Source organism: Dendrobates tinctorius, unplaced genomic scaffold, assembly GCF_039654945.1.
Source record: "Dendrobates tinctorius isolate UK_male_01 unplaced genomic scaffold, ASM3965494v1 ptg000013l, whole genome shotgun sequence".
Classification (NCBI taxonomy): Eukaryota; Metazoa; Chordata; class Amphibia; order Anura; family Dendrobatidae; genus Dendrobates; species Dendrobates tinctorius.
In genome coordinates, this window is record NW_027361681.1 from 3,772,114 (window position 1) to 3,799,524 (window position 27,411).

General features: G+C 43.6%; 2 protein-coding genes across 5 annotated transcripts in view; one reads left to right on the forward strand and one right to left on the reverse strand.

The window, feature by feature from the left end:
- Positions 1-11,201, forward strand: part of CDC26 (cell division cycle 26) — an 11,470-nt gene extending 269 nt beyond the window's left edge. For both annotated transcript variants that reach the window (XM_073558307.1, XM_073558308.1), the window contains exons 2-3: positions 10,333-10,421; positions 10,822-11,201. In XM_073558307.1, coding sequence (XP_073414408.1) covers positions 10,341-10,421; positions 10,822-10,998 — 258 coding nt within the window. In that variant the 5' untranslated portion in view covers positions 10,333-10,340 and the 3' untranslated portion in view covers positions 10,999-11,201. The remainder of the gene's footprint in view (positions 1-10,332; positions 10,422-10,821) is intronic.
- Positions 11,202-19,059: 7,858 nt separating this feature from the next.
- SLC31A1 (solute carrier family 31 member 1) overlaps positions 19,060-27,411 on the reverse strand; it is a 36,977-nt gene continuing 28,625 nt past the window's right edge. For all 3 annotated transcript variants that reach the window (XM_073558315.1, XM_073558313.1, XM_073558314.1), the window contains 4 exons: positions 21,035-21,208; positions 20,763-20,835; positions 20,234-20,402; positions 19,060-20,083 (listed from right to left, as the gene is read on the reverse strand). In XM_073558315.1, the coding sequence (XP_073414416.1) occupies positions 19,882-20,083; positions 20,234-20,402; positions 20,763-20,835; positions 21,035-21,169 (579 nt within the window). In that variant the 5' untranslated portion in view covers positions 21,170-21,208 and the 3' untranslated portion in view covers positions 19,060-19,881. The remainder of the gene's footprint in view (positions 20,084-20,233; positions 20,403-20,762; positions 20,836-21,034; positions 21,209-27,411) is intronic.

Below are 27,411 nucleotides of genomic sequence, written 5' to 3' on the forward strand. Positions count from 1 at the left end.
TCAGCAGAGATATTATACACGATAGGATTAGATACACAGCTCAGCAGACAGTATCCCACAGGAGAGGATTAGATACACAGCTCAGCAGACATTATCACACAGGATAGGATTAGATACATGGCTCAGCACACAGTATCACACAGGATAGGATTAGATACACAGCTCAGCAGACAGTATCACACAGGATAGGATTAGATACACGGCTCAGCACACAGTATCACACAGGATAGGATTAGATACACAGCTCAGCACACAGTATCACACAGGATAGGATTAGATACACGGCTCAGCAGTCAGTATCACACAGGATAGGATTAGATACACGGCTTAGCAGTCAGTATCACACAGGATAGGATTAGATACACAGCTCAGCACACAGTATCACACAGGATAGGATTAGATACACGGCTCAGCAGTCAGTATCACACAGGATAGGATTAGATACACAGCTTAGCAGTCTATCACACAGGATAGGATTAGATACACGGCTCAGCAGGCAGTATCACACAGGATAGGATTAGATACTCAGCTCAGCAGTCAGTATCACACAGGATAGGATTAGATACACAGCTTAGCAGTCAGTATCACACAGGATAGGATTAGATACACAGCTTAGCAGTCAGTATCACACAGGATAGGATTAGATACTCAGCTCAGCAGTCAGTATCACACAGGATAGGATTAGATACACAGCTCAGCAGTCAGTATCACACAGGATAGGATTAGATACACAGCTCATCAGACAGTATCCCACAGGATAAGGTTAGATACACAGCTCAGCAGACAGTATCCCACAGGATAGGATTAGATACACAGCTCAGCAGACAGTATCCCACAGGATAAGATTAGATGCACAGCTCAGCAGACAGTATCACACAGGATAGGATTAGATACACAGCTCAGCAGACAGTATCACACAGGATAGGATTAGATACACAGCTCAGCAGTCAGTATCACACAGGATAGGATTAGATACACAGCTCAGCAGACAGTATCACACAGGATAGGATTAGATACACAGCTCAGCAGACAATATCACACAGGATAGGATTAGATACATGGCTCAGCACACAGTATCACACAGGATAGGATTAGATACACAGCTCAGCACACAGTATCACACAGGATAGGATTAGATACACAGCTCAGCAGACAGTATCACACAGGATAGGATTAGATACACAGCTCAGCAGACAGTATCACACAGGATAGGATTAGATACTCAGCTCAGCAGTCAGTATCACACAGGATAGGATTAGATACTCAGCTCAGCAGTCAGTATCACACAGGATAGGATTAGATACACAGCTTAGCAGTCAGTATCACACAGGATAGGATTAGATACACAGCTTAGCAGTCAGTATCACACAGGATAGGATTAGATACTCAGCTCAGCAGTCAGTATCACACAGGATAGGATTAGATACACAGCTCAGCAGTCAGTATCACACAGGATAGGATTAGATACACAGCTCATCAGACAGTATCCCACAGGATAAGGTTAGATACACAGCTCAGCAGACAGTATCCCACAGGATAGGATTAGATACACAGCTCAGCAGACAGTATCCCACAGGATAAGATTAGATACACAGCTCAGCAGACAGTATCCCACAGGATAGGGTTAGATACACAGCTCAGCAGACAGTATCACACAGGATAGGATTAGATACACAGCTCAGCAGTCAGTATCACACAGGATAGGATTAGATACACAGCTCAGCAGACAGTATCACACAGGATAGGATTAGATACACAGCTCAGCAGACAATATCACACAGGATAGGATTAGATACATGGCTCAGCACACAGTATCACACAGGATAGGATTAGATACACAGCTCAGCAGTCAGTATCACACAGGATAGGATTATATACACAGCTCATCAGACATTATCACACAGGATAGGATTAGATACACGGCTCAGCAGACAGTATCACACAGGATAAGATTAGATACACGGCTCAGCAGACTGTATCACACAGGATAGGATTAGATACACGGCTCAGCAGACAGTATCACACAGGATAGGATTAGATACACAGCTCAGCAGTCAGTCTCACACAGGATAGGATTAGATACACGGCTCAGCAGTCAGGATCACACAGGATAGGATTAGATACACAGTTCAGCAGACTATCACACAGGATAGGAGTAGATGCACGGCTCAGCAGACAGTATCACAGGATAGGATTAGATACATGGCTCAGTAGACAGTATCACACAGGATAGGATTAGATACATGGCTCAGCAGACTATCACACAGCATAGGATTAGATACACAGCTCAGCAGACAGTATCACATAGGATAAGATTAGATACACAGCTCAGCAGTGTCACACAGGATAGGATTAGTTACACAGCTCAGCAGCCAGTATCACACAGGATAGGATTATATACACAGCTCAGCAGACAGTATCATACAGGTTAGGATTAGATACACGGCTCAGCAGACAGTATCACACAGGATAGGATTAGATACACGGCTCAGCAGACTGTATTACACAGGATAGGATTAGATACACGGCTCAGCAGACAGCATCACACAGGATAGGATTAGATACACGGCTCAGCAGACAGTATCACACAGGATAAGATTAGATACACGGCTCAGCAGACAGTATCACACAGGATAGGATTAGATACACAGCTCAGCAGTCAGTATCACACAGGATAGGATTAGATACTCAGCTCAGCAGTCAGTATCACACAGGATAGGATTAGATACACAGCTCAGCAGTCAGTATCACACAGGATAGGATTAGATACACAGCTCAGCAGACATTATCACACAGGATAGGATTAGATACACGGCTCAGCAGACAGTATCACACAGGATAAGATTAGATACACGGCTCAGCAGAGTGTATCACACAGGATAGGATTAGATACACGGCTCAGCAGACAGTATCACACGGGATAGGATTAGATACACAGCTCAGCAGTCAGTCTCACACAGGATAGGATTAGATACACAGCTCAGCAGTCAGTGTCACACAGGATAGGATTATATACACAGCTCAGCAGACAGTATCACACAGGATAGGATTAGATACACAGCTCAGCAGTCAGTATCACACAGGATAGGATTATATACACAGCTCAGCAGACATCACACAGGATAGGATTAGATACACGGCTCAGCAGACTATCACACAGGATAAGATTAGATACACGGCTCAGCAGACTGTATCACACAGGATAGGATTAGATACACGGCTCAGCAGACAGTATCACACAGGATAGGATTAGATACACGGCTCAGCAGACAGTATCACACAGGATAGGATTAGATACACAGCTCAGCAGTCAGTCTCACACAGGATAGGATTAGATACACAGCTCAGCAGTCAGTATCACACAGGATAGGATTATATACACGGCTCAGCAGACAGTATCACACAGGATAAGATTAGATACACGGCTCAGCAGACAGTATCACACAGGATAGGATTAGATACACAGCTGAGCAGTCAGTCTCACACAGGATAGGATTAGATACACGGCTCAGCAGTCAGGATCACACAGGATAGGATTAGATACACAGTTCAGCAGACTATCACACAGGATAGGATTAGATGCACGGCTCAGCAGACAGTATCACAGGATAGGATTAGATACATGGCTCAGTAGACAGTCTCACACAGCATAGGATTAGATACACAGCTCAGCGGACAGTATCACATAGGATAAGATTAGATACACAGCTCAGCAGTGTCACACAGGATAGGATTAGTTACACAGCTCAGCAGCCAGTATCACACAGGATAGGATTATATACACAGCTCAGCAGACAGTATCATACAGGTTAGGATTAGATACACGGCTCAGCAGACAGTATCACACAGGATAGGATTAGATACACGGCTCAGCAGACTGTATTACACAGGATAGGATTAGATACACGGCTCAGCAGACAGTATCACACAGGATAGGATTAGATACACAGCTGAGCAGTCATTGTCACACAGGATAGGATTAGATACACGGCTCAGCAGTCAGTATCACACAGGATAGGATTAGATACACAGCTCAGCAGTCAGTATCACACAGGATTAGATACACAGGTCAGACAGTATCACACAGGATAGGATTAGATACACAGCTCAGCAGTCAGTATCACACAGGAGTGGATTAGATACACAGCTCAGCAGACAGTATCCCACAGGATAAGATTAGATACACAGCTCAGCAGACAGTATCACACAGGATAGGATTAGATACACAGCTCAGCAGACAGTATCACACAGGATAGGATTAGATACACGGCTCAGCAGACAGTATCACACAGGATAGGATTAGATACACGGCTTAGCAGTCAGTATCACACAGGATAGGATTAGATACACAGCTTAGCAGTCAGTATCACACAGGATAGGATTAGATACACAGCTTAGCAGTCAGTATCACACAGGATAGGATTAGATACTCAGCTCAGCAGTCAGTATCACACAGGATAGGATTAGATACACAGCTCAGCAGTCAGTATCACACAGGATAGGATTAGATACACAGCTCATCAGACAGTATCCCACAGGATAAGGTTAGATACACAGCTCAGCAGACAGTATCCCACAGGATAGGATTAGATACACAGCTCAACAGACAGTATCCCACAGGATAAGATTAGATACACAGCTCAGCAGACAGTATCCCACAGGATAGGGTTAGATACACAGCTCAGCAGACAGTATCACACAGGATAGGATTAGATACACAGCTCAGCAGTCAGTATCACACAGGATAGGATTAGATACACAGCTCAGCAGACAGTATCACACAGGATAGGATTAGATACACAGCTCAGCAGACAATATCACACAGGATAGGATTAGATACATGGCTCAGCACACAGTATCACACAGGATAGGATTAGATACACAGCTCAGCAGACAGTATCCCACAGGATAGGATTAGATACACAGCTCAGCAGACAGTATCACACAGGATAGGATTAGATACACAGCTCAGCAGACAGTATCACACAGGATAGGATTAGATACTCAGCTCAGCAGTCAGTATCACACAGGATAGGATTAGATACTCAGCTCAGCAGTCAGTATCACACAGGATAGGATTAGATACACAGCTTAGCAGTCAGTATCACACAGGATAGGATTAGATACACAGCTTAGCAGTCAGTATCACACAGGATAGGATTAGATACTCAGCTCAGCAGTCAGTATCACACAGGATAGGATTAGATACACAGCTCAGCAGTCAGTATCACACAGGATAGGATTAGATACACAGCTCATCAGACAGTATCCCACAGGATAAGGTTAGATACACAGCTCAGCAGACAGTATCCCACAGGATAAGATTAGATACACAGCTCAGCAGACAGTATCCCACAGGATAGGGTTAGATACACAGCTCAGCAGACAGTATCACACAGGATAGGATTAGATACACAGCTCAGCAGTCAGTATCACACAGGATAGGATTAGATACACAGCTCAGCAGACAGTATCACACAGGATAGGATTAGATACACAGCTCAGCAGACAATATCACACAGGATAGGATTAGATACATGGCTCAGCACACAGTATCACACAGGATAGGATTAGATACACAGCTCAGCAGTCAGTATCACACAGGATAGGATTATATACACAGCTCATCAGACATTATCACACAGGATAGGATTAGATACACGGCTCAGCAGACAGTATCACACAGGATAAGATTAGATACACGGCTCAGCTGACTGTATCACACAGGATAGGATTAGATACACGGCTCAGCAGACAGTATCACACAGGATAGGATTAGATACACAGCTCAGCAGTCAGTCTCACACAGGATAGGATTAGATACACGGCTCAGCAGTCAGGATCACACAGGATAGGATTAGATACACAGTTCAGCAGACTATCACACAGGATAGGAGTAGATGCACGGCTCAGCAGACAGTATCACAGGATAGGATTAGATACACGGCTCAGCAGACAGTATCACACAGGATAGGATTAGATACACAGCTGAGCAGTCATTGTCACACAGGATAGGATTAGATACACGGCTCAGCAGTCAGTATCACACAGGATAGGATTAGATACACAGCTCAGCAGTCAGTATCACACAGGATTAGATACACAGGTCAGACAGTATCACACAGGATAGGATTAGATACACAGCTCAGCAGTCAGTATCACACAGGAGTGGATTAGATACACAGCTCAGCAGACAGTATCCCACAGGATAAGATTAGATACACAGCTCAGCAGACAGTATCACACAGGATAGGATTAGATACACAGCTCAGCAGACAGTATCACACAGGATAGGATTAGATACACGGCTTAGCAGACAGTATCACACAGGATAGGATTAGATACACGGCTTAGCAGTCAGTATCACACAGGATAGGATTAGATACACAGCTTAGCAGTCAGTATCACACAGGATAGGATTAGATACACAGCTTAGCAGTCAGTATCACACAGGATAGGATTAGATACTCAGCTCACCAGTCAGTATCACACAGGATAGGATTAGATACACAGCTCAGCAGTCAGTATCACACAGGATAGGATTAGATACACAGCTCATCAGACAGTATCCCACAGGATAAGGTTAGATACACAGCTCAGCAGACAGTATCCCACAGGATAGGATTAGATACACAGCTCAACAGACAGTATCCCACAGGATAAGATTAGATACACAGCTCAGCAGACAGTATCCCACAGGATAGGGTTAGATACACAGCTCAGCAGACAGTATCACACAGGATAGGATTAGATACACAGCTCAGCAGTCAGTATCACACAGGATAGGATTAGATACACAGCTCAGCAGACAGTATCACACAGGATAGGATTAGATACACAGCTCAGCAGACAATATCACACAGGATAGGATTAGATACATGGCTCAGCACACAGTATCACACAGGATAGGATTAGATACACAGCTCAGCACACAGTATCCCACAGGATAGGATTAGATACACAGCTCAGCAGACAGTATCACACAGGATAGGATTAGATACACAGCTCAGCAGACAGTATCACACAGGATAGGATTAGATACTCAGCTCAGCAGTCAGTATCACACAGGATAGGATTAGATACTCAGCTCAGCAGTCAGTATCACACAGGATAGGATTAGATACACAGCTTAGCAGTCAGTATCACACAGGATAGGATTAGATACACAGCTTAGCAGTCAGTATCACACAGGATAGGATTAGATACTCAGCTCAGCAGTCAGTATCACACAGGATAGGATTAGATACACAGCTCAGCAGTCAGTATCACACAGGATAGGATTAGATACACAGCTCATCAGACAGTATCCCACAGGATAAGGTTAGATACACAGCTCAGCAGACAGTATCCCACAGGATAGGATTAGATACACAGCTCAGCAGACAGTATCCCACAGGATAAGATTAGATACACAGCTCAGCAGACAGTATCCCACAGGATAGGGTTAGATACACAGCTCAGCAGACAGTATCACACAGGATAGGATTAGATACACAGCTCAGCAGTCAGTATCACACAGGATAGGATTAGATACACAGCTCAGCAGACAGTATCACACAGGATAGGATTAGATACACAGCTCAGCAGACAATATCACACAGGATAGGATTAGATACATGGCTCAGCACACAGTATCACACAGGATAGGATTAGATACACAGCTCAGCAGTCAGTATCACACAGGATAGGATTATATACACAGCTCATCAGACATTATCACACAGGATAGGATTAGATACACGGCTCAGCAGACAGTATCACACAGGATAAGATTAGATACACGGCTCAGCTGACTGTATCACACAGGATAGGATTAGATACACGGCTCAGCAGACAGTATCACACAGGATAGGATTAGATACACAGCTCAGCAGTCAGTCTCACACAGGATAGGATTAGATACACGGCTCAGCAGTCAGGATCACACAGGATAGGATTAGATACACAGTTCAGCAGACTATCACACAGGATAGGAGTAGATGCACGGCTCAGCAGACAGTATCACAGGATAGGATTAGATACATGGCTCAGTAGACAGTATCACACAGGATAGGATTAGATACATGGCTCAGCAGACTATCACACAGCATAGGATTAGATACACAGCTCAGCAGACAGTATCACATAGGATAAGATTAGATACACAGCTCAGCAGTGTCACACAGGATAGGATTAGTTACACAGCTCAGCAGCCAGTATCACACAGGATAGGATTATATACACAGCTCAGCAGACAGTATCATACAGGTTAGGATTAGATACACGGCTCAGCAGACAGTATCACACAGGATAGGATTAGATACACGGCTCAGCAGACTGTATTACACAGGATAGGATTAGATACACGGCTCAGCAGACAGCATCACACAGGATAGGATTAGATACACGGCTCAGCAGACAGTATCACACAGGATAAGATTAGATACACGGCTCAGCAGACAGTATCACACAGGATAGGATTAGATACACAGCTCAGCAGTCAGTATCACACAGGATAGGATTAGATACTCAGCTCAGCAGTCAGTATCACACAGGATAGGATTAGATACACAGCTCAGCAGTCAGTATCACACAGGATAGGATTAGATACACAGCTCAGCAGACATTATCACACAGGATAGGATTAGATACACGGCTCAGCAGACAGTATCACACAGGATAAGATTAGATACACGGCTCAGCAGAGTGTATCACACAGGATAGGATTAGATACACGGCTCAGCAGACAGTATCACACGGGATAGGATTAGATACACAGCTCAGCAGTCAGTCTCACACAGGATAGGATTAGATACACAGCTCAGCAGTCAGTGTCACACAGGATAGGATTATATACACAGCTCAGCAGACAGTATCACACAGGATAGGATTAGATACACGGCTCAGCAGACAGTATCACACAGGATAAGATTAGATACACGGCTCAGCAGACTGTATCACACAGGATAGGATTAGATACACGGCTCAGCAGACAGTATCACACAGGATAGGATTAGATACACGGCTCAGCAGACAGTATCACACAGGATAGGATTAGATACACAGCTCAGCAGTCAGTCTCACACAGGATAGGATTAGATACACAGCTCAGCAGTCAGTATCACACAGGATAGGATTAGATACACGGCTCAGCAGACAGTATCACACAGGATAAGATTAGATACACGGCTCAGCAGACAGTATCACACAGGATAGGATTAGATACACAGCTGAGCAGTCAGTCTCACACAGGATAGGATTAGATACACGGCTCAGCAGTCAGGATCACACAGGATAGGATTAGATACACAGTTCAGCAGACTATCACACAGGATAGGATTAGATGCACGGCTCAGCAGACAGTATCACAGGATAGGATTAGATACATGGCTCAGTAGACAGTCTCACACAGCATAGGATTAGATACACAGCTCAGCGGACAGTATCACATAGGATAAGATTAGATACACAGCTCAGCAGTGTCACACAGGATAGGATTAGTTACACAGCTCAGCAGCCAGTATCACACAGGATAGGATTATATACACAGCTCAGCAGACTGTATTACACAGGATAGGATTAGATACACGGCTCAGCAGACAGTATCACACAGGATAGGATTAGATACACAGCTGAGCAGACTGTATTACACAGGATAGGATTAGATACACGGCTCAGCAGACAGTATCACACAGGATAGGATTAGATACACAGCTGAGCAGTCATTGTCACACAGGATAGGATTAGATACACGGCTCAGCAGTCAGTATCACACAGGATAGGATTAGATACACAGCTCAGCAGTCAGTATCACACAGGATTAGATACACAGGTCAGACAGTATCACACAGGATAGGATTAGATACACAGCTCAGCAGTCAGTATCACACAGGAGTGGATTAGATACACAGTTCAGCAGTCAGTATCACACAGGATAGGATTAGATACACAGCTCAGTAGGCAGTATCACACGGGATAGGATTAGATACACAGCTCAGCAGTCAGTATCTCACAGGATAGGATTAGATACACGGCTTAGCAGACAGTATCACACAGGATAGGATTAGATACACGGCTTAGCAGTCAGTATCACACAGGATTAGACACATGGCTCAGCAGACTGTATCACACAGGATAGGATTAGATACATAGCTCAGCAGTCAGTATCACACAGGATAGGATTAGATACACAGCTCAGCAGTCAGTATCACACAGGAGAGGATTAGATACATGACTCAGCAGTCAGTATCACACAGGATAGGATTAGATACACAGCTCAGGAGACCTGGTAGGGGTAGTTATTTTCTAGTTGTAGTACTCTGCTGTATACTAACAGCTCTTCCCTCTCTGTAGTTTATAAGATGCTGCGCAGGAAGCCCACCCGCCTCGAGCTGAAGCTGGACGATATTGAGGAGTTTGAGAACATACGGAAAGACCTGGAGGTGAGAAAAGTAGAATTGTCCCCCCCCCCCCCCGATCCTCTCCCTCTGACGGATAATGCACTGTATACTGTCACCCTATGGTGGGGAGAGGTCACTGCAGAAATTGATTTTTGGATCTGAGAACAATTAAGGCGTTCGTTATATTGTACATAACACTTCTAGTATATTTTATTTCAAATCACCACTGTGTAAAATATTTGTGCTTCTTGTCATGAATGGAAACTTCATTTCTAGTGGTGTGTTACAATTGTATATGGTCTATCTCAGACAATGCTCTGTGATCGCAGACTGATACAATGTAACAAACTGTCAGGGTAGGGGAGAGGAGATTGTCCACAATGGATACAGCCACTCAGCTGTGAAAATTATTTATGTTATCATGGGGTCATTTTCGCTGCAGAGTCGGAAGAAGCAGCGGGAGGAGGTGGACCTGTCATCCAGTGAACCAGACGCTACCGCAGTCCCCCTCAGCACCGACACAAAGACGCGAGAGCAGACTATACACGATAGGATTGGGTACAAGCCACAGCCGAAACCCAACAGTCACACAACACAGTTTGGAAACTTCGAGTTCTAGCATCTGGGGGCTCCAGCAATCAAGACTTTGGGGTCCCATTGATGGAGGGGCTCCTGGAACAGACATGAACAATGTGCATCAATTTCACCTGTAACCTGCAGCTCATGGGTTTTTTTTTTTTACTTTATTACTTTTGGAGAACTGGGGATTGTATGTGAAAATTGGATTTATTAACCTAATAAAACAGGCAAAATGTTGCAGAATTTGGACCCCAGGGGGGATGTATGGAGGGGAAAGGGGATTTTAAAGAAATTTAAAAGAAAATTAAATATGCAGGCTTCAAGAAGTTATTAGTGGCATAACCCTTTAAAAAAAATATTTTAACACCTATCTTTGAGGTGCAATTGCTTGCCACCCCCATTGTCAGCCATTACCAGAGAGCATCCATAGGCCTAATGAAGGTGGTTATTCAGTGCAGACATGGAGCTTGATTAAAGTGACAGTCCTCCCTATGAGCCCTCATCTCACCGTGTCTCCTTGTCCTCCTACACTTCTAGTTACCAGGGTTAGTATGATGCACAACAGACCAATCCTTATGTAACTTAGAAAAAGCTGCATTCACTTTGCATGGGCTCATATTCAGACTGGAGCATGATGGTAACAAATTCTGATGACCCGAACTACCAACTATGGGAGGATCAATGATGATAGTTTTGGTCATTAAACTCAGAAAACATAATACAAGCTATATAAATCAGGAATGAATTATATTGTAGTTTAATAGCACTTGATGTTAGGGTGTGTGGATTCTGCTGCGAAATTTTCCTGGCGGATTTGTCTAAATCCGCAGGTCAAAAGACCTGCCGTTTATCTGTGGATTTGCCTGCGGTTTGACACCTGTCATGGAGCAGGCGCCAAACCGCTGCGGAATCTGTGCAAAGAAGTGGCATGCTGCGGATTTAAAACCGCAGCAATTCCGCATCCGTGGGCACTGCGGTTTTCATTTTACATTGCTTTTAATGGTACTGTACATCGCAGCAGAGCCTGCTGCGTATCCACAGCAGAATCCGCACCGTGTGCACACACCCTTACACTTACAGAGCTGTGTTCTTTATTCTGCTGGTGCAGTCACTGGGTACATACATTACTGATCCTGAGTTACATTTTGTATTATACTCCACAACTGCACTCACTATTCTGCTGGTGCAGTCACTGTATACATACATTACAGTACTGATCCTGAGTTACATTTTGTATTATACTCCAGAGCTGCACTCACTGTTCTGCTGGTGCAATCACTTTGTATATACATTAAATTACTGATGCTGTACTGATCCTGAGTTACATCCTGTATTATACTCCAGAGCTGCACTCACTATTCTGCTGGTGCAGGCACTGTATTCATACATTACAGTACTGATCCTGAGTTACATTTTGTATTATACTCCAGAGCTGCCCTCACTATTCTGCTGGTGCAATCACTTTGTACATACATTAAATTCTGTACTGATTCTGAGTTACATCCTGTATTATTCTCCAGAGCTGCACTCACTATTATGCTGGTGCAGTCACTGTGTACATACATTACTTATCCTGAGTTACATCCTTTATTATACCCCAGAGCTGCACTCACTATTCTGCTGGTGCAGTCACTGTGTACATACATTACATTACTGATCCTGAGTTACATCCTGTATTATACCCAAGAGCTGCACTCACTATTCTGCTGGTGCAGTCACTGTGTACATACATTACTGATCCTGAGTTACATCCTGTATTATACTCCAGAGCTGCACTCACTATTCTGCTAGTGCAGACACTGTACATACATTACTGATCCTGTACTGATCCTGAGTTACATCCTGTATTATACACCAGAGCTGCACTCACTATTCTGCTCGTGCAGGCACTGTGAACATACATTACATTACTGATCCTGAGTTACATCCTGTATTATACTCCAGAGCTGCTCTCACTATTCTGCTCGTGCAGGCACTGTGAACATACATTACATTATCCTGATCCTGAGTTACATCCTGTATTATATCCCAGAGCTGCACACATTATTCTGCTGGTGCAGTCACTGTGTACATACATTACTGATCCTGTACTGATCCTGAGTTACATCCTGTATTATATCCCAGAGCTGCACTCACTATTCTGCTAGTGCAGACACTGTTTACATACATTACTGATCCTGAGTTGCATCCTGTATTATACCCCAGAGCTGCACTCACTGTGTACATACAGTACATTACTGATCCTGAGTTACATCCTGTATTATACTCCAGAGCTGCACTCACTATTCTGCTAGTGCAGACACTGTTTACATACATTACTGATCCTGCGTTACATCCTGTATTATACCCCTGAGCTGCACTCACTATTCTGCTGGTGCAGTTACTGTGTACATACATTACTGTCATGAACTCATTTTCTGCTCCAGCAGTTGAGAGTTCCCCTTCTGTTCTCCCTCTGGTTGTGACAAGAGGCAGTGCGGTTGGTTTAAGTGGTAGTGATCTGCCACCTGATGAGGACGATAACGATTGGATCTCTGGAGTATCAGACTGGATATAAGACAGCCGACGCCCTATCCGGGTGCTGGTGATTCAGCTCTCTTCCAGTCTTCTCAAGTTAAGTTTGTTTTTTGCTAATGTTCACACTTGCGCTTGTTGGTCAATTCAGTTTTTTGTGTAATCAGCTGCCCCTGCTGGGGCTATGCTGAAATTCCACTCCTATTAATTAGCATTTGCCAATCTGCTTTTTTGTCCCTTATTAGATTGGCCTGTTTTTTGCTCTGTCTCAGAATATTTCAGAGTGCTGATACAGGTTTAGAAGTCTAGTGACTTCAGGGTTAATTTTGCTATCAGAAGTGTTGGACAGTATTTTTGTAGGTTTTTTTTTTGGCAGATTGCAGATCGTGTTTTTCCTTTTCTGTCCTTTTTAGTTAGCCGGGCCCCATCGTTTGCTCAGCCTATTTTCCTGCCTTTGTTTGTATTTTCATCTTGTTTCACCATCAATACATGTGGGGGGCTGTCTTTCCTTTGGGGTCTGCTCTGGGGCAGTTAGTTTTCCTCTTTTCCTGCTTTAGGCTTATGTAGTTCTCCGGTTGTGACGAGGCGTCTAGGACCAACGTAGGAACGCTTCACGACTGCTGCTAGTTGTACGGGTAAGATCAGGGATCTGCAATCTGCATAGTTACCAACTTCTCTGGTTTTCTGAGACTTAGCTTGTTGTCTTTTTTTCCTCCTCGGTTTCCCATTCATAACACATTACTGATCCTGTACTGATCCTGAGTTACATCCTGTATTATACCCCAGAGGTGCACTCACTATTCTGCTGGTGCAGTCACTGTGTACATACATTAAATTACTGATCCGGAGTTACATCCTGTATTATACACCAGAGCTGCACTCACTATTCTGCTCGTGCAGGCACTGTGAACATACATTACTGATCCTGAGTTACATCCTGTATTATACTCCATAGCTGCACTCACTATTCTGCTCGTGCAGGCACTTTGAACATACATTACATTACTGATCCTGAGTTACATCCTGTATTATACTCCAGAGCTGCACTCACTGTGTACATACATTACTGATCCTAAGTTACATCCTGTATTATACCCCAGAGCTGCACTCACTATTCTCCTGGTGTAGTCACTTTGTCAATACATTACTGATCCTGTACTGATCCTGAGATACATCCTGTATTATACCCCAGAGCTGCACTCACTATTCTGCTGGTGCAGTCACTGTGTACATACATTACATTACTGATCCTGAGATACATCCTGTATTATACCCCAGAGCTGCACTCACTATTCTGCTGGTGGAGTCACTGTGTGCATACATTACTGATCCTGAGTTACATCCTGTATTATACCCCAGAGCTGCACTCACTATTCTGCTGGTGCAGTCACTGTGTACATAATAATAATAATAATAATAATAAATTTTATTTTTATAGCGCCGACATATTCCGCAGCACTTTACATTTCAGAGGGGATTTGTACAGACAATAGACATTACAGCATAACAATAATCACATACAGTAGATTATAACAAATACCAAGAGGAGTGAGGGCCCTGCTCGCAAGCTTACAGTCTATGAGGAAAGAGGTAGACACGAAAGGTGGGTGGTAACAGTTGCCCTGATTGTATGGACCAGCCATAATGTTAAGTGTGTAACAGTACAGACACAGAGGGCTAATGGATGCATAAAGCATGTGGGAACATGATGCTGGGAACCTGGTTATGGTAAAATTTTTGGCTCTGCCACACAGGGATAGGTTACGTTAATGTGTTGAGGCGATAGGCCAGTCTGAATAAATGCGTTTTCAGGACACGCTTAAAATTGTGGGGACTGGGGACTAATCGTATTGACCTGGGAAGTGCATTCCAAAGAATTGGCGCGGCACGTGTAAAGTCTTGGAGACGGGAGTGGGAGGTTCTGACTATTGAGGATACTAACCTCAGGTCATCAGCAGAACGGAGGGCGCGGGTAGGGTGGTATACTGAAACAAGGGAGGAGATGTAGGGTGGTGCTGAGCCATGGAGGGCTTTGTGGGTGAGGGTAATAAGTTTATACTGAATTCTGGAGTGGATGGGTAGCCAGTGTAATGACTGGCAAAAGGTAGAGGCATCGGTGTAACGATTGGTGAGGAATATGATCCTGGCTGCAGCATTCAAGACAGATTGGAGAGGGGAGAGTTTTGTAAGAGGGAGACCGATTAGAAGAGAGTTACAATAGTCGAGACGAGAATGAATAAGAGAAACAGTAAGAGTTTTTGCAGAGTCAAAAGTAAGAAAAGGTCGAATTCTAGAAATGTTTTTGAGGTGCAGATGACAAGAGCGAGCCAGTGATCGAATGTGGGGGGCAAAGGAAAGCTCGGAATCAAGTATGACCCCAAGACAGCGGGCATGTTGCTGGGGAGTAATAGTGGAACCACAGACGGAAATGGCAATGTCGGGTATAGGTACATTAGTAGCGGGAGGAAACACAAGGAGTTCAGTCTTTGATAGGTTCAGTTTCAGATATAGTGAGGACATGATATTAGACACAGCGTTTAGACAATCGCCAGTGTTTTCTAGAAAGGCTGGCGTGATGTCAGGAGAAGAAGCGTATAATTGGGTGTCATCAGCATAGAGATGGTACTGGAAACCAAATCTACTGATTGTTTGACCAATAGGGGCAGTGTACAAGGAGAAGAGGAGGGGGCCTAGAACCGATCCTTGAGGAACCCCAACAGTAAGAGGAAGGTGAGGGGAGGAGGAACCGGCAAAAGAAACAGTAAAGGAGCGGTCGGAGAGATAGGAGGAGAACCAGGAGAGAACGGTGTCCTTGAGGCCAATGGAACGGAGCATAGTGAGGAGGAGCTGATGATCCACAGTGTCGAATGCACTGTGGATGCACATACATTGCACATACATTACTGATCCTGCATTCACTATTCCACTAGTTTTTGAAAACTCTTAGCTTGCTTTTGGACAGGCACCTGAACAATAAAAAGTGCTTTCACACGTTGTTTTGGCATCCGCAGTCTACTACGTCCAAATGCTGCCTCCAGTAGGCTTACAGGCCTGAAAATAATGCACGTCAGAGCACACATTCACGCTGTCGGCACCATTATAGTGTATGGTTTTGTCGGTGCACATATCTGAATCCAGTTTTGCAGGGGGGTTTCGATGCAAAACAAGTGCCAGAACGCAGTGTGAAAGCACCCTTAACTGAGCTCTTAGCAGAGGAGTGGAGTACTTTGATTTTCCTAAATCAATTGACAATATACAGGTGCTTGTCACTAAATTAGAATATCATCAAAAAGTTAATTTATTTCAGTTCTTCAATACAAAAAGTGAAACTCTTATATAGAATCATTACACGTGTTTACTTCTGTTAATGTTTATGATTTGGGTTTTCATTGGTGTAATCCATAAAGTCGTCATCTCCGTAAATTAGAATACCCCCCCCCAAAAAAAAACAAAACCCCACCCGCAAAGGTTTCCTAAGCGTTTAAAAAGGTCCCTAAGGCCGGTTTCACATTTGTGTTTAGGGTCGCAGCGTCGGCCTGCGCACGGCCGCCGCTAAGCCCCTCTCCTGCCGCGCCTCCTCCGGTAGCTCTGCCTCCGGGCACATGACGCTGCATGCGTGATGCGTCCCCTATCTTTATCACTGACTGCGCACGGCCTGCGTCCTATGTGTTTGGCGGCGCCTGCGTCCTTTTGACGGTGCGCCGAGCGCAACCAAATTGCAACAGGTTGCGTTTGGCGCACCGTCAAAAGGACGCAGGCGCTGCCAAACGCATACTGTGCACGGCCTGCGTCCTCAGTGATAAAGATAGGGGACGCATGCAGCGTCATGCGCCTGAAGGCGGAGCTACCGAAGGAGGCGCAGCAGGGGGCGGGGCTTAGCGGCGGCCGTGCGCAGGCCGACGCTGTGGCCCTAAACGCAAGTGTGAAACCGGCCTTAGTCTGTTTTAGTTGGCTCCACAATCATGGGGAAGACTGCTGACTTGACAGATGTCCAGAAGGCAGTCATTGACACACACTCCACAAGGAGGGTAAGTCGAAAAGGGTCATTGCTAAAAGCTGGCTGTTCACAGCGTGCTGTATCCAAGCATATTAATGGAAAGTTGAGTGGAAGGAATAAGTGTGTAGAAAAAGATGCAGAAGCACCATGATAACCGCAGCCTTCAAAGGATTGTTAAGAAAAGGCCATTCAAAAGTTTGGTTGAGATTCACAAGGAGTGGACTGGTGCTGAAGTCATTGCTTCAAGAGCCACCACTTACATACGTATCCAGGACATGGGCTACAAGTGTCCCATTCCTTGTGTGAAGCCACTCATGAACAATAGACAATGCCAGAAGCATCTTACCTGGACCAAGGAGAAAAAGAACTGGACTGTTGCTCAGTGGTCCAAGGTGTTGTTTTCAGATGAAAGTAAATTTTGCATTTCATTTGGAAATCGAGGTCCCAGAGTCTGGAGGAAGAGTGGAGAGGCCACAATCCAAGCTGCTTGAGGTCTAGTGTGAAGTTTCCACAATCAGTGATGGTTTGGGGAGCCATGTCATCTGCTGGTGTAGGTCCACTGTGTTTTATCAAGACCAAAGTCAGCGCAGCCGTCTACCAGGAAATTTTAGAGCATTTCATGCTTCCCTCTGATGACAAGCTTTTTGGAGATGGAAATTTCATTCTCCAGCAGGACTTCGTACCTGTCCACACTGCCAAGACTACCAATACCTGGTCTGAAAACAGCAGTATCACTGTGCTTGATTGGCCAGCAAACTCGCCTGACCTTAACCCCATAGAGAATCTATGGAGTATTGTCAAGAGGAAGATGAGACACCAGACCCAACCATGCAGACGAGCTGAAGGCTGCTATCAAAGCAACCTGGGCTTCCATAACATCTCAGCCATGCCGTATTGATGCAAAAGGAGCCCGACCAAGTATTGAGTGCATTTACTGAACATACATTTCAGTAGGCCAACATTTCGGTTTTTAAAATCATTTTTCAAGCTGGTGTTATAAAGTATTCTAATTTACTGAGATAATGACTTTTGGGTTTTCATTGGCTGTAAGCCATAATCATCAACATTAACAGAAATAAACACGTGAAATAGATCACTCGGTTTGTAATGACTCTGTAGAATATATGAGTTTCACTTTTTATATTGAACTACTAAACTTTTTGATGATACTCTAATTTAGTGACAAGCACTTGTATTAGCTACGAAATGGTGAAAGTTTTCAGCTTTGATGCTTGCAAAAGTGGAATACAGCTCTGGAGCATAAGTAAGGATGCAAATCATCAGTGTCTTAAATGTGAAGTAGAGTTATGAAAACCACATTGGAAGTTGTGGTTTGGTTATATTTCTGGCTTAATATACTTTTAATTTAATCACCACTATCAATTCTTTACCGGTAAACACATCATAAAAAAAAACCCTCAGCACTCAAGATCCTTTTAGTTTAAAAGCTTTAACTATGACCCCCTGCATCCCAATCCTCAAAACTTAACTGTAATGAGCAGAGTAAGTTTACCTAGCTGCAATGCCACCATCTATCACCAGAGGTCACACACATGCAGTTTGAAAATTAAATAAATGAAAGTCACAACATTTGCAAATTGCCAGTATATTTTATTAAAAGGATTGAATATCTTTACGGTTTCAACTATTGGAATAAAAAAAAAAAAAAAAAAATAATCATACATTTCTTCACTAGAAAAAAAAAATATACATAAAATAAGATTTTAAATAATAAAAGCTGAAACTTAAAAAAAAGATTTTTGTGATCTACATTACAAGTCACTTTGTGACAACTTCACTTTGTTTTTGATTCTATCATTCATACTGCACCTAATTGTCAAAAAAATAAAAAAGTAAATTGAGATCCTGAGAAGATCTTCGGGGGCGTGCCGGCAGGGGAGGGGCTTACATGCCATTGGCAAATTACGATTCGCCTGTATCTGGATAGGCAATTATCTTCATGACTTGAATTTTATTAATTACAAAAAATTGTGATATGAAATGGAATTATGTCTAAAAATAAGATGAATTAAAAGTAGAAAATGTCACTGATTGGATAAGGATTTAATTAATTAAGGAATTGTCTAAGTCGACCATTAACTAGGAGTTTAAGACTTGGATTGCGTCAACAGGGCCCCCTACTAGTTAAGGGAGACATTGACAGTAATTAGAGGAACCGAAATGACAGCGGGGTTGCTCCTCAAGGAACAGACCATACACAATCCATTACTGGTCAAGAAATCCTTAAGCACGAGGACATCAAGGTGACGGTAATATACATCTGATATAAAATAAAGGCATCAGAGGATTTGGTTGCGTTGATCGCTCATCATTATCTGTCAATGAGGCAGAGCTCAGTGCCAGCGTCACCAGATGTCCCATCACCCAAACTCTTGAGGTGCCGGTCCTTTATTAATGGCAATGTTCGGTTATGTCCACCACCACAGCCTTCTTCCAGCTGAAGAGGAAGTAGCCGGTGCCCGCTCCGGCTGCCACTGCAATGCACAGGTAGGCGTTGTAGGTCATGAATACCAACATAAGGAAGTAGCTGACCACGACTTGGATGATGTGCAGGAAGGTCTGGAAAACGTGGGGCAGGCTCAGCATCTGCTGCCTGGATGAAAGAATATAGAATTATTTAAAAGGGGAAATTCAACATGGGGGGGGGGGGGGGGGAGGGCAATGCGGCTGCAGAATAAGATACACAGTATCATTAATAGCCTCCACTGTTTGCACAACATAGATGGCCAAGACCTTGTCTTACCCTACAGTCTTGTGAGTCTCCATCAGGGTGGTGCCGTTGGGCCCTGGTACCGGCATGGAGTTATAACGGATGCTGACTTGCGACTTCCTGAGCAGAGATTCGCGGGAGATCTTCAGACCCTCGTACAACAGAGCGAGCAGAAACACAGCCACAAAGGCTCCAGCCATTTCTATTATCATGCAAGGTGGAAAAAGTCAGATCAGTATGTGCATTTTACCTGCACCGATACACTGTAATAGAATAGCAGAATAGAGCATTATACTGCCATTTCACATGGTGCTGATACACCGCTAGACTATGCCATCAGTTTACGATTAGTTTGTCTTTGATCTTAGGACCCGAGCAATGCTGAGACTGAAGGGGTTGCAGCATAAATCTATTGTCAAGTGTATTCAGAGCTATGTGTCTCCATGGTAACCTACTACAAACAAGCTTGAAGCTTCTATCCTCTGACTCCACTACTACCAAGATGAGGAATCGGCAGCAGGGAAGGGTTAAAGGTACTGTGTATATAAGAGTACGTACTGACCTCCCGCCGAATTAATCACCAAACCCGTGAACAGAAGCTCCACGTTCTCGTATCCAAAATAAAAAGTCATGTGCTGTGGAAAAATAAAAAAAAGATGTCATCGGCGATCTGTATGGAAATTCCTCACTAGATAGTGGAAATTCTATCCCCCATTTCTTGTAGACTGGAGGGAATTATGGGCCACCTGGCATATAGGTCACTACCTGCCAAGATGTCCCTAGGAGACCCTAAAAAGGTGCTAGGAATTATAAGCGCTCAGGACTAGTACTCACCATCATATGCATAGACCCTCCATCTCCATGATTGTGCCCAGTTGTGGTGGGATGGTGATGCCCCCCACCTGTGGTGGGATGGTGATGCCCACCGTGCGGATCAGACGTGGTCATACTATCGTGCATGTGGGACATTTTTAAAACCTACAAGAACAGCTATTTCCTGTATCAACCCTAAAAAAAAAAAAAAAAAAAAAAAAAAAAATACGTCAGCAACATTGTTACACACTAAGAATAGTGGAAGATACAAAGTAATAAAGAACAACTAGCAAACCCCTGAGTGCTAGATGGTAGGGGACAATGGATGATATTTAGGTAGAAGGGCCATGATTCACCTTGCCTTCTTCAGCAGAAGAGCAGAGAAAACTTATCCTGTTTTATTAGATGTTTATCTGTCCAGACAGTGGCCCCTGGGAACGTCCCCAGACGTTTACTGACGCCAACTGTAGATTGGACCTTTGAAGCAGATGTGCCGATAAGTCACTCTGTACATACAATACTTATCCTGCACTAATCCACAGTTACATCCTGTATTATACTCCAGAGCTGCACTCACTATTCTGCTGGTGGAGTCACTGTGTACATACATTACTTATCCTGTACTGATCCTGTATTATACTCCAGAGCTGCACTCACTATTCTGCTGGTACAGTCACTGTGTACATACATTACATTACTTATCCTGCACTAATCCAGAGTTACATCCTGTATTATACTCCAGAGCTGCACTCACTATTCTGCTGGTGAAGTCACTGTGTACATTAGTGAGTGCAGCTCTGGGGTATAATACAGGATATAACACAGGATCAGTATTCTGCTGGTGCAGTCAGTGTGTATATACATTACTGATCCTGTGTTATATCCTGTATTATACCCCAGAGCTGCACTCACTATTCTGCTGGTGCAGTCACTGTGTATATACATTACTGATCCTGAGTTACATCCTGTATTATACCCCAGAGCTGCACTCACTATTCTGCTGGTGGAATCACTGTGTACATACAGTGCCTTGCGAAAGTAATCGGCCCCCTGGAACTTTTCAACCTTTTCCCACATATCATGCTTCAAACATAAAGATACCAAGTGTAAATTTTTGTTGAAGAATCCACAACAAGTGGGACACAATTGTGAAGTTGAACGAAATTTATTGTTTTTTAAATTTTTGTGGAAATTCAAAAACTGAAAAGTGGGGCGTGCAATATTATTCGGCCCCTTTACTTTCAGTGCAGCAAACACACTCCAGAAGTTCATTGTGGATCTTTGAATGATCCAATGTTGTCTTAAATGACTAATGATGATAAATATAATCCACCTGTGTGTAATCAAGTCTCCATATAAATGCACCTGCTCTTTGATAGTCTCAGGGTTCTGTGTGATGCACAGAGAGCCATGGAGACCAAGGAACACAACAGGCAGGTCCGTGATACTGTTGTGGAGAAGTTTACAGCCAGATTTGGATACAAAATGATTTCCAAAACTTTAAACATCACAAGGAACACTGTGCAAGCGATCATATTGAAATGGAAGGAGTATCATACCACTGCAAATCTACCAAGACCCGGCCATCCCTCTAAAGTTTCATCTCAAACAAGGAGAAGACTGATCAGAGATGCAGCCAAGAGGCCCATGATCACTCTGGATGAACTGCAGAGATCTACAGCTGAGGTGGGACTGTCTGTCCATAGGACAACAATCAGTTGTACACTGCACAAATCTGGCCTTTATGGAAGAGTGGCAAGAAGAAAGCTATTTCTCAAAGATATCCATAAAAAGTGTCGTTTAAAGTTTGCAACAAGCCACCTGGGAGACACACCAAACATGTGGAAGAAGGTGCTCTGGTCAGATGAAACCAAAATCGAACTTTTTGGCAACAATGCCAAATGATATGTTTGGCGTAAAGGCAACACAGCTCATCACCCTGAACACACCATCCCCACTGTCAAACGTGGTGGCAGCATCATGGTTTGGGCCTGCTTTTCTTCAGCAGGGACAGGGAAGATGGCTAAAATTGATGGGAAGATGGATGGAGCCAAATACAGGACCATTCTTGAAGAAAACCTGTTGGGAGTCTGCAAAAGACCTGAGACTGGGATGGAGATTTGTCTTCCAACAAGACAATGATCCCAAACATAAAGCAAAATCTACAATGGAATGGTTCACAAATAAATGTATCCAGGTGATAGAATGGCCAAGTCAAAGTCCAGACCTGAATCCAATCGAGAATCTGTGGAAAGAGCTGAAAACTGCTGTTCACAAACGATCTCCATCAAACCTCACTGAGCTCGAGCTGTTTGCCAAGGAAGAATGGGCAAGAATTTCAGTCTCTCAATGTACAAAACTGATAGGGACATACCCCAAGCGACTTGCAGCTTTAATCGTAGCAAAAGGTGGCGCAACAAAGTATTAAGTTAAAGGGGCCCAATAATATTGCACGCCCCACTTTCCAGTTTTTAAATTTCCACAAAAATTTAAAATGACCAATAAATTTAGTACAACTTCACAATTGTGTCCCACTTGTTGTTGATTCTTCACCAAAAATTTACATTTGGCATCTTTATGTTTGAAGCATGATATGTGAGAAAAGGCTGAAAAATTCCAGGGGGGGGGGGCGAATACTTTCGCAAGGCACTGTACATTACTGATCCTGTATTTTACACCAGCGCTGCACTCACTATTCTGCTGGTGCAGTCACTGTGAATATACATTACTGATCCTGAGTTACATCCTGTATTATACCCCAGAGCTGCACTCACTATTCTGAGGGTGGAATCACTATGTGTACAGTACAGACCAAAAGTTTGGACACCTTCTCATTCAAAGAGTTTTCTTTATTTTCATGACTATGAAAACTGTAGATTCACTCTGAAGGCATCAAAACTATGAATTAACACGTGTGGAATTATGTAATTAACAAAAAAGTGTGAACTGAAAATATGTCTTATATTCTAGGTTCTTCAAAGTAGCCACCTTTTGCTTTGGATTACTGCTTTGCACACTCTTGGCATTCTCTTGATGAGCTTCAAGAGGTAGTCACCGGAAATGGTTTTCACTTCACAGGCGTGCCCTGTCAGGTTTAATAAGTGGGATTTCTTGCCTTATAAATGGGGTTGGGACCATCAGTTGTGTTGTGCATAAGTCTGGTGGATACACAGCTGATCGTCCTACTGAATAGACTGTTAGCTGCTTTTTTCTTGCCATAATACAAATTCTAAGTAAAGAAAAACGAGTGGCCATCATTACTTTAAGAAATTAAGGTCAGACAGTCCGAAAAATTGGGAAAACTTTGAAAGTGTCCCCAAGTGCAGTGGCAAAAACCATCAAGCGCTACAAAGAAACTGGCTCACATGAGGACCGCTCGAGGAAAGGAAGACCAAGAGTCACCTCTGCTGCGGAGGATAAGTTCATCCGAGTCACCAGCCTCAGAAATCTCAGGTTAATCGCAGCTCAGATTAGAGACCAGGTCAATGCCACACAGCGTTCTAGCAGCAGACACATCTCTACAACAACTGTTAAGAGGAGACTTTGTGCAGCAGGCCTTCATGGTAAAATAGCTGCTAGGAAACCACTGCTAAGGACAGGCAACAAGCAGAAGAGACTTGTTTGGGCTAAAGAACACAAGGAATGGACATTAGTCCAGTGGAAATCTGTGCTTTGGTCTGATGAGTCCAAATTTGTTTTCTTTGGTTCCAACCACCGTGTCTTTGTGCGACGCAGAAAAGGTGAACGGATGGACTCTACATGCCTGATTCCCACCGTGAAGCATGGAGGAGATGTGATGGTGAGGGGGTGCTTTGCTGTTGACACTGTTGGGGATTTATTCAAAATTGAAGGCATACTGAACCAGCATGGCTACCACACCATCTTGCAGCGGCATACTATTCCATCCGGTTTGCGTTTAGTTTGACCATCATTTATTTTTCAACAGGACAATAACCCCAAACACACCTCCAGGCTGTGTAAGGGTAAGGGCTATTTGACCAAGAAGGAGAGTGATGGGGTGCTACGCCAGATAACCTGGCCTCCACAGTCACCAGACCTGAACCCTATCGAGATGGTTTGGGGTGAGCTGGACCGCAGAGTGAAGGCAAAAGGACCAACAAATGCTAAGCCTCTCTGGGAACTCTTTCAAGACTGTTGGAAGACCATTTCTGGTGACTACCTCTTGAAGCTCATCAAGAGAATGCCAAGAGTGTGAAAAGCAGTAATCAAAACAAAAGGTGGCTACTTTGAAGAACCTAGAATATAAGACATATTTTCTGTTTCACACTTTTTTGTTAATTATATAATTCCACATGTGGTAATTCATAGTATTGATGCCTTCAGAGTGAATCTACAATTTTCACAGTCATGAAAATAAAGATAACTCTTTGAATGAGAAGGTGTGTCCAAACTTTTGGTCTGTACTGTACATATATTACATTACTGATCCTGTACGGAGCCCGAGTTACATCCAGTATTATACTCCAGAGCAGCACTCACTATTCTGCTGGTGCAGTCACTGTGTACATACAGTACTGATACTGAGTTACATTCTGTATTATACCCCAGAGCTGGACTCACTATTCTGCTGGTGCAATCACTGTGTACATACATTACTGATCCTGAGTTACATCCTGTATTATACCCCAGAGCTGCACTCACTATTCTGCTGGTGCAGTCACTGTGTCCATACATTACATTACTGAGCCTGTACTGATCCTGAGTTATATCCTGTATTATACCCCAGAGCTGCACTCACTATTCTGCTGGTGCAGTCACTGTGTACATACATTACATTACTGATCCTGTACGGAGCCTGAGTTACATCCAGTATTATACTCCAGAGCAGCCCTCATTCTGCTTGTGCGGTCACTGTGTACATACATTACATTACTGATCCTGTACTGATCCTGAGTTACATCCTGTATTATACCCCAGAGCTGCACTCACTATTCTGCTGGTGCAGTCACTGTGTACATACATTACATTACTGATCCTGTACGGAGCCTGAGTTACATCCAGTATTATACTCCAGAGCAGCACTCATTCTGCTGGTGCAGTCACTGTGTACATACATTACTGATCCTGTACTGATCCTGAGTTACATCCTGTATTATACCCCAGAGCTGCACTCACTATTCTGCTGGTGCAGTCACTGTGTACATACATTACATTACTGATCCTGTACGGAGCCTAAGTTACATCCAGTATTATACTCCAGAGCAGCACTCATTCTGCTTGTGCGGTCACTGTGTACATACATGAGCTGTATGACTGTAGTGGAGGACTATCAATGCACATTTGGGTTTTAACTCAGTAACCTGTTTACGTTGGGAAAGGTCGGTTGTCGCCTGCGGCTTGTTCTCTGCTGTAAGGATGACATCTAATGGATCATGATTATTACAGGTAATCACATTAGATTGGACCAAATGCATTTTGTACCAAATAAGTGTAAATATGCCAAATGTGTCTCTACCTCCTGTTTTTTCCCTGGTTTTGGACAGATTTTGATTACCACTTTTTCCCCATAAGATTCTCATAGAGGAGCACACGTCTTCCCTCCATAGAAAAGGCTTCTTGAGCTTGTGATGTAGGGAAGGAGACAGAGTCTGCAGAGACCACCTGAGTCAGGCACTTGCTACTGTACTCATCAGAATAATAGTGTTTATCAGGTGTGGACCCCCAGTGATAAAGAACACACTACTCATTCAGAGTATCCTCTCCAGGATGTCATGTGTCAATGACTCCAAGGGAAAGTCAGGGCTGCTGAGAACAGGCAAATATTGAGGGGCAGCTCTAGAGAAGATTCACAACGAAATTCAGCAAGCAAAAGGTATGTGTGTATATAATATTATAAATTAAGATGGCCATCTGTCCCGGGTGTTAACCTTGTCACCATCAAAGTGCAGACTATTATCGTCTGTGCTATAGGGTCCCTGTCATTACCCCCGATAGTCTGTAGATCAATAGTGGGCCCGTTCAACACAAAAAAGGAGTATGGAAATCACTATACAGCTTTTACCAGGTGATGGCACAGATGACAGGTGGCGTTACATAACCCAGGCATTTATGGGGAGAATATTGAGCAAGTCTGGAAAGGAGCACTGAACACCTGAAATAGATTTTATCTTGTACATGTTAAATCAGATGACAAAGGACGTGGAGGAAACGTCACCGGGAAATCAGAAAGATTGCTACATCCACTTTCAACATTGATATTTATCAAACATGTCTGTCCTGGGCTAAAGCTGCAAATGTAAAGGGTGAGGCACGTTTGATAATTATTAGGCTTAGGGTCCATCAAAGAAAGGTCGCCTTGTCATGGCTGATGGACTCTCATAAATTGGCCAATTTATGCCATAAGTCCCTTCATTTTTCTAAGTATATTCTATACAGCA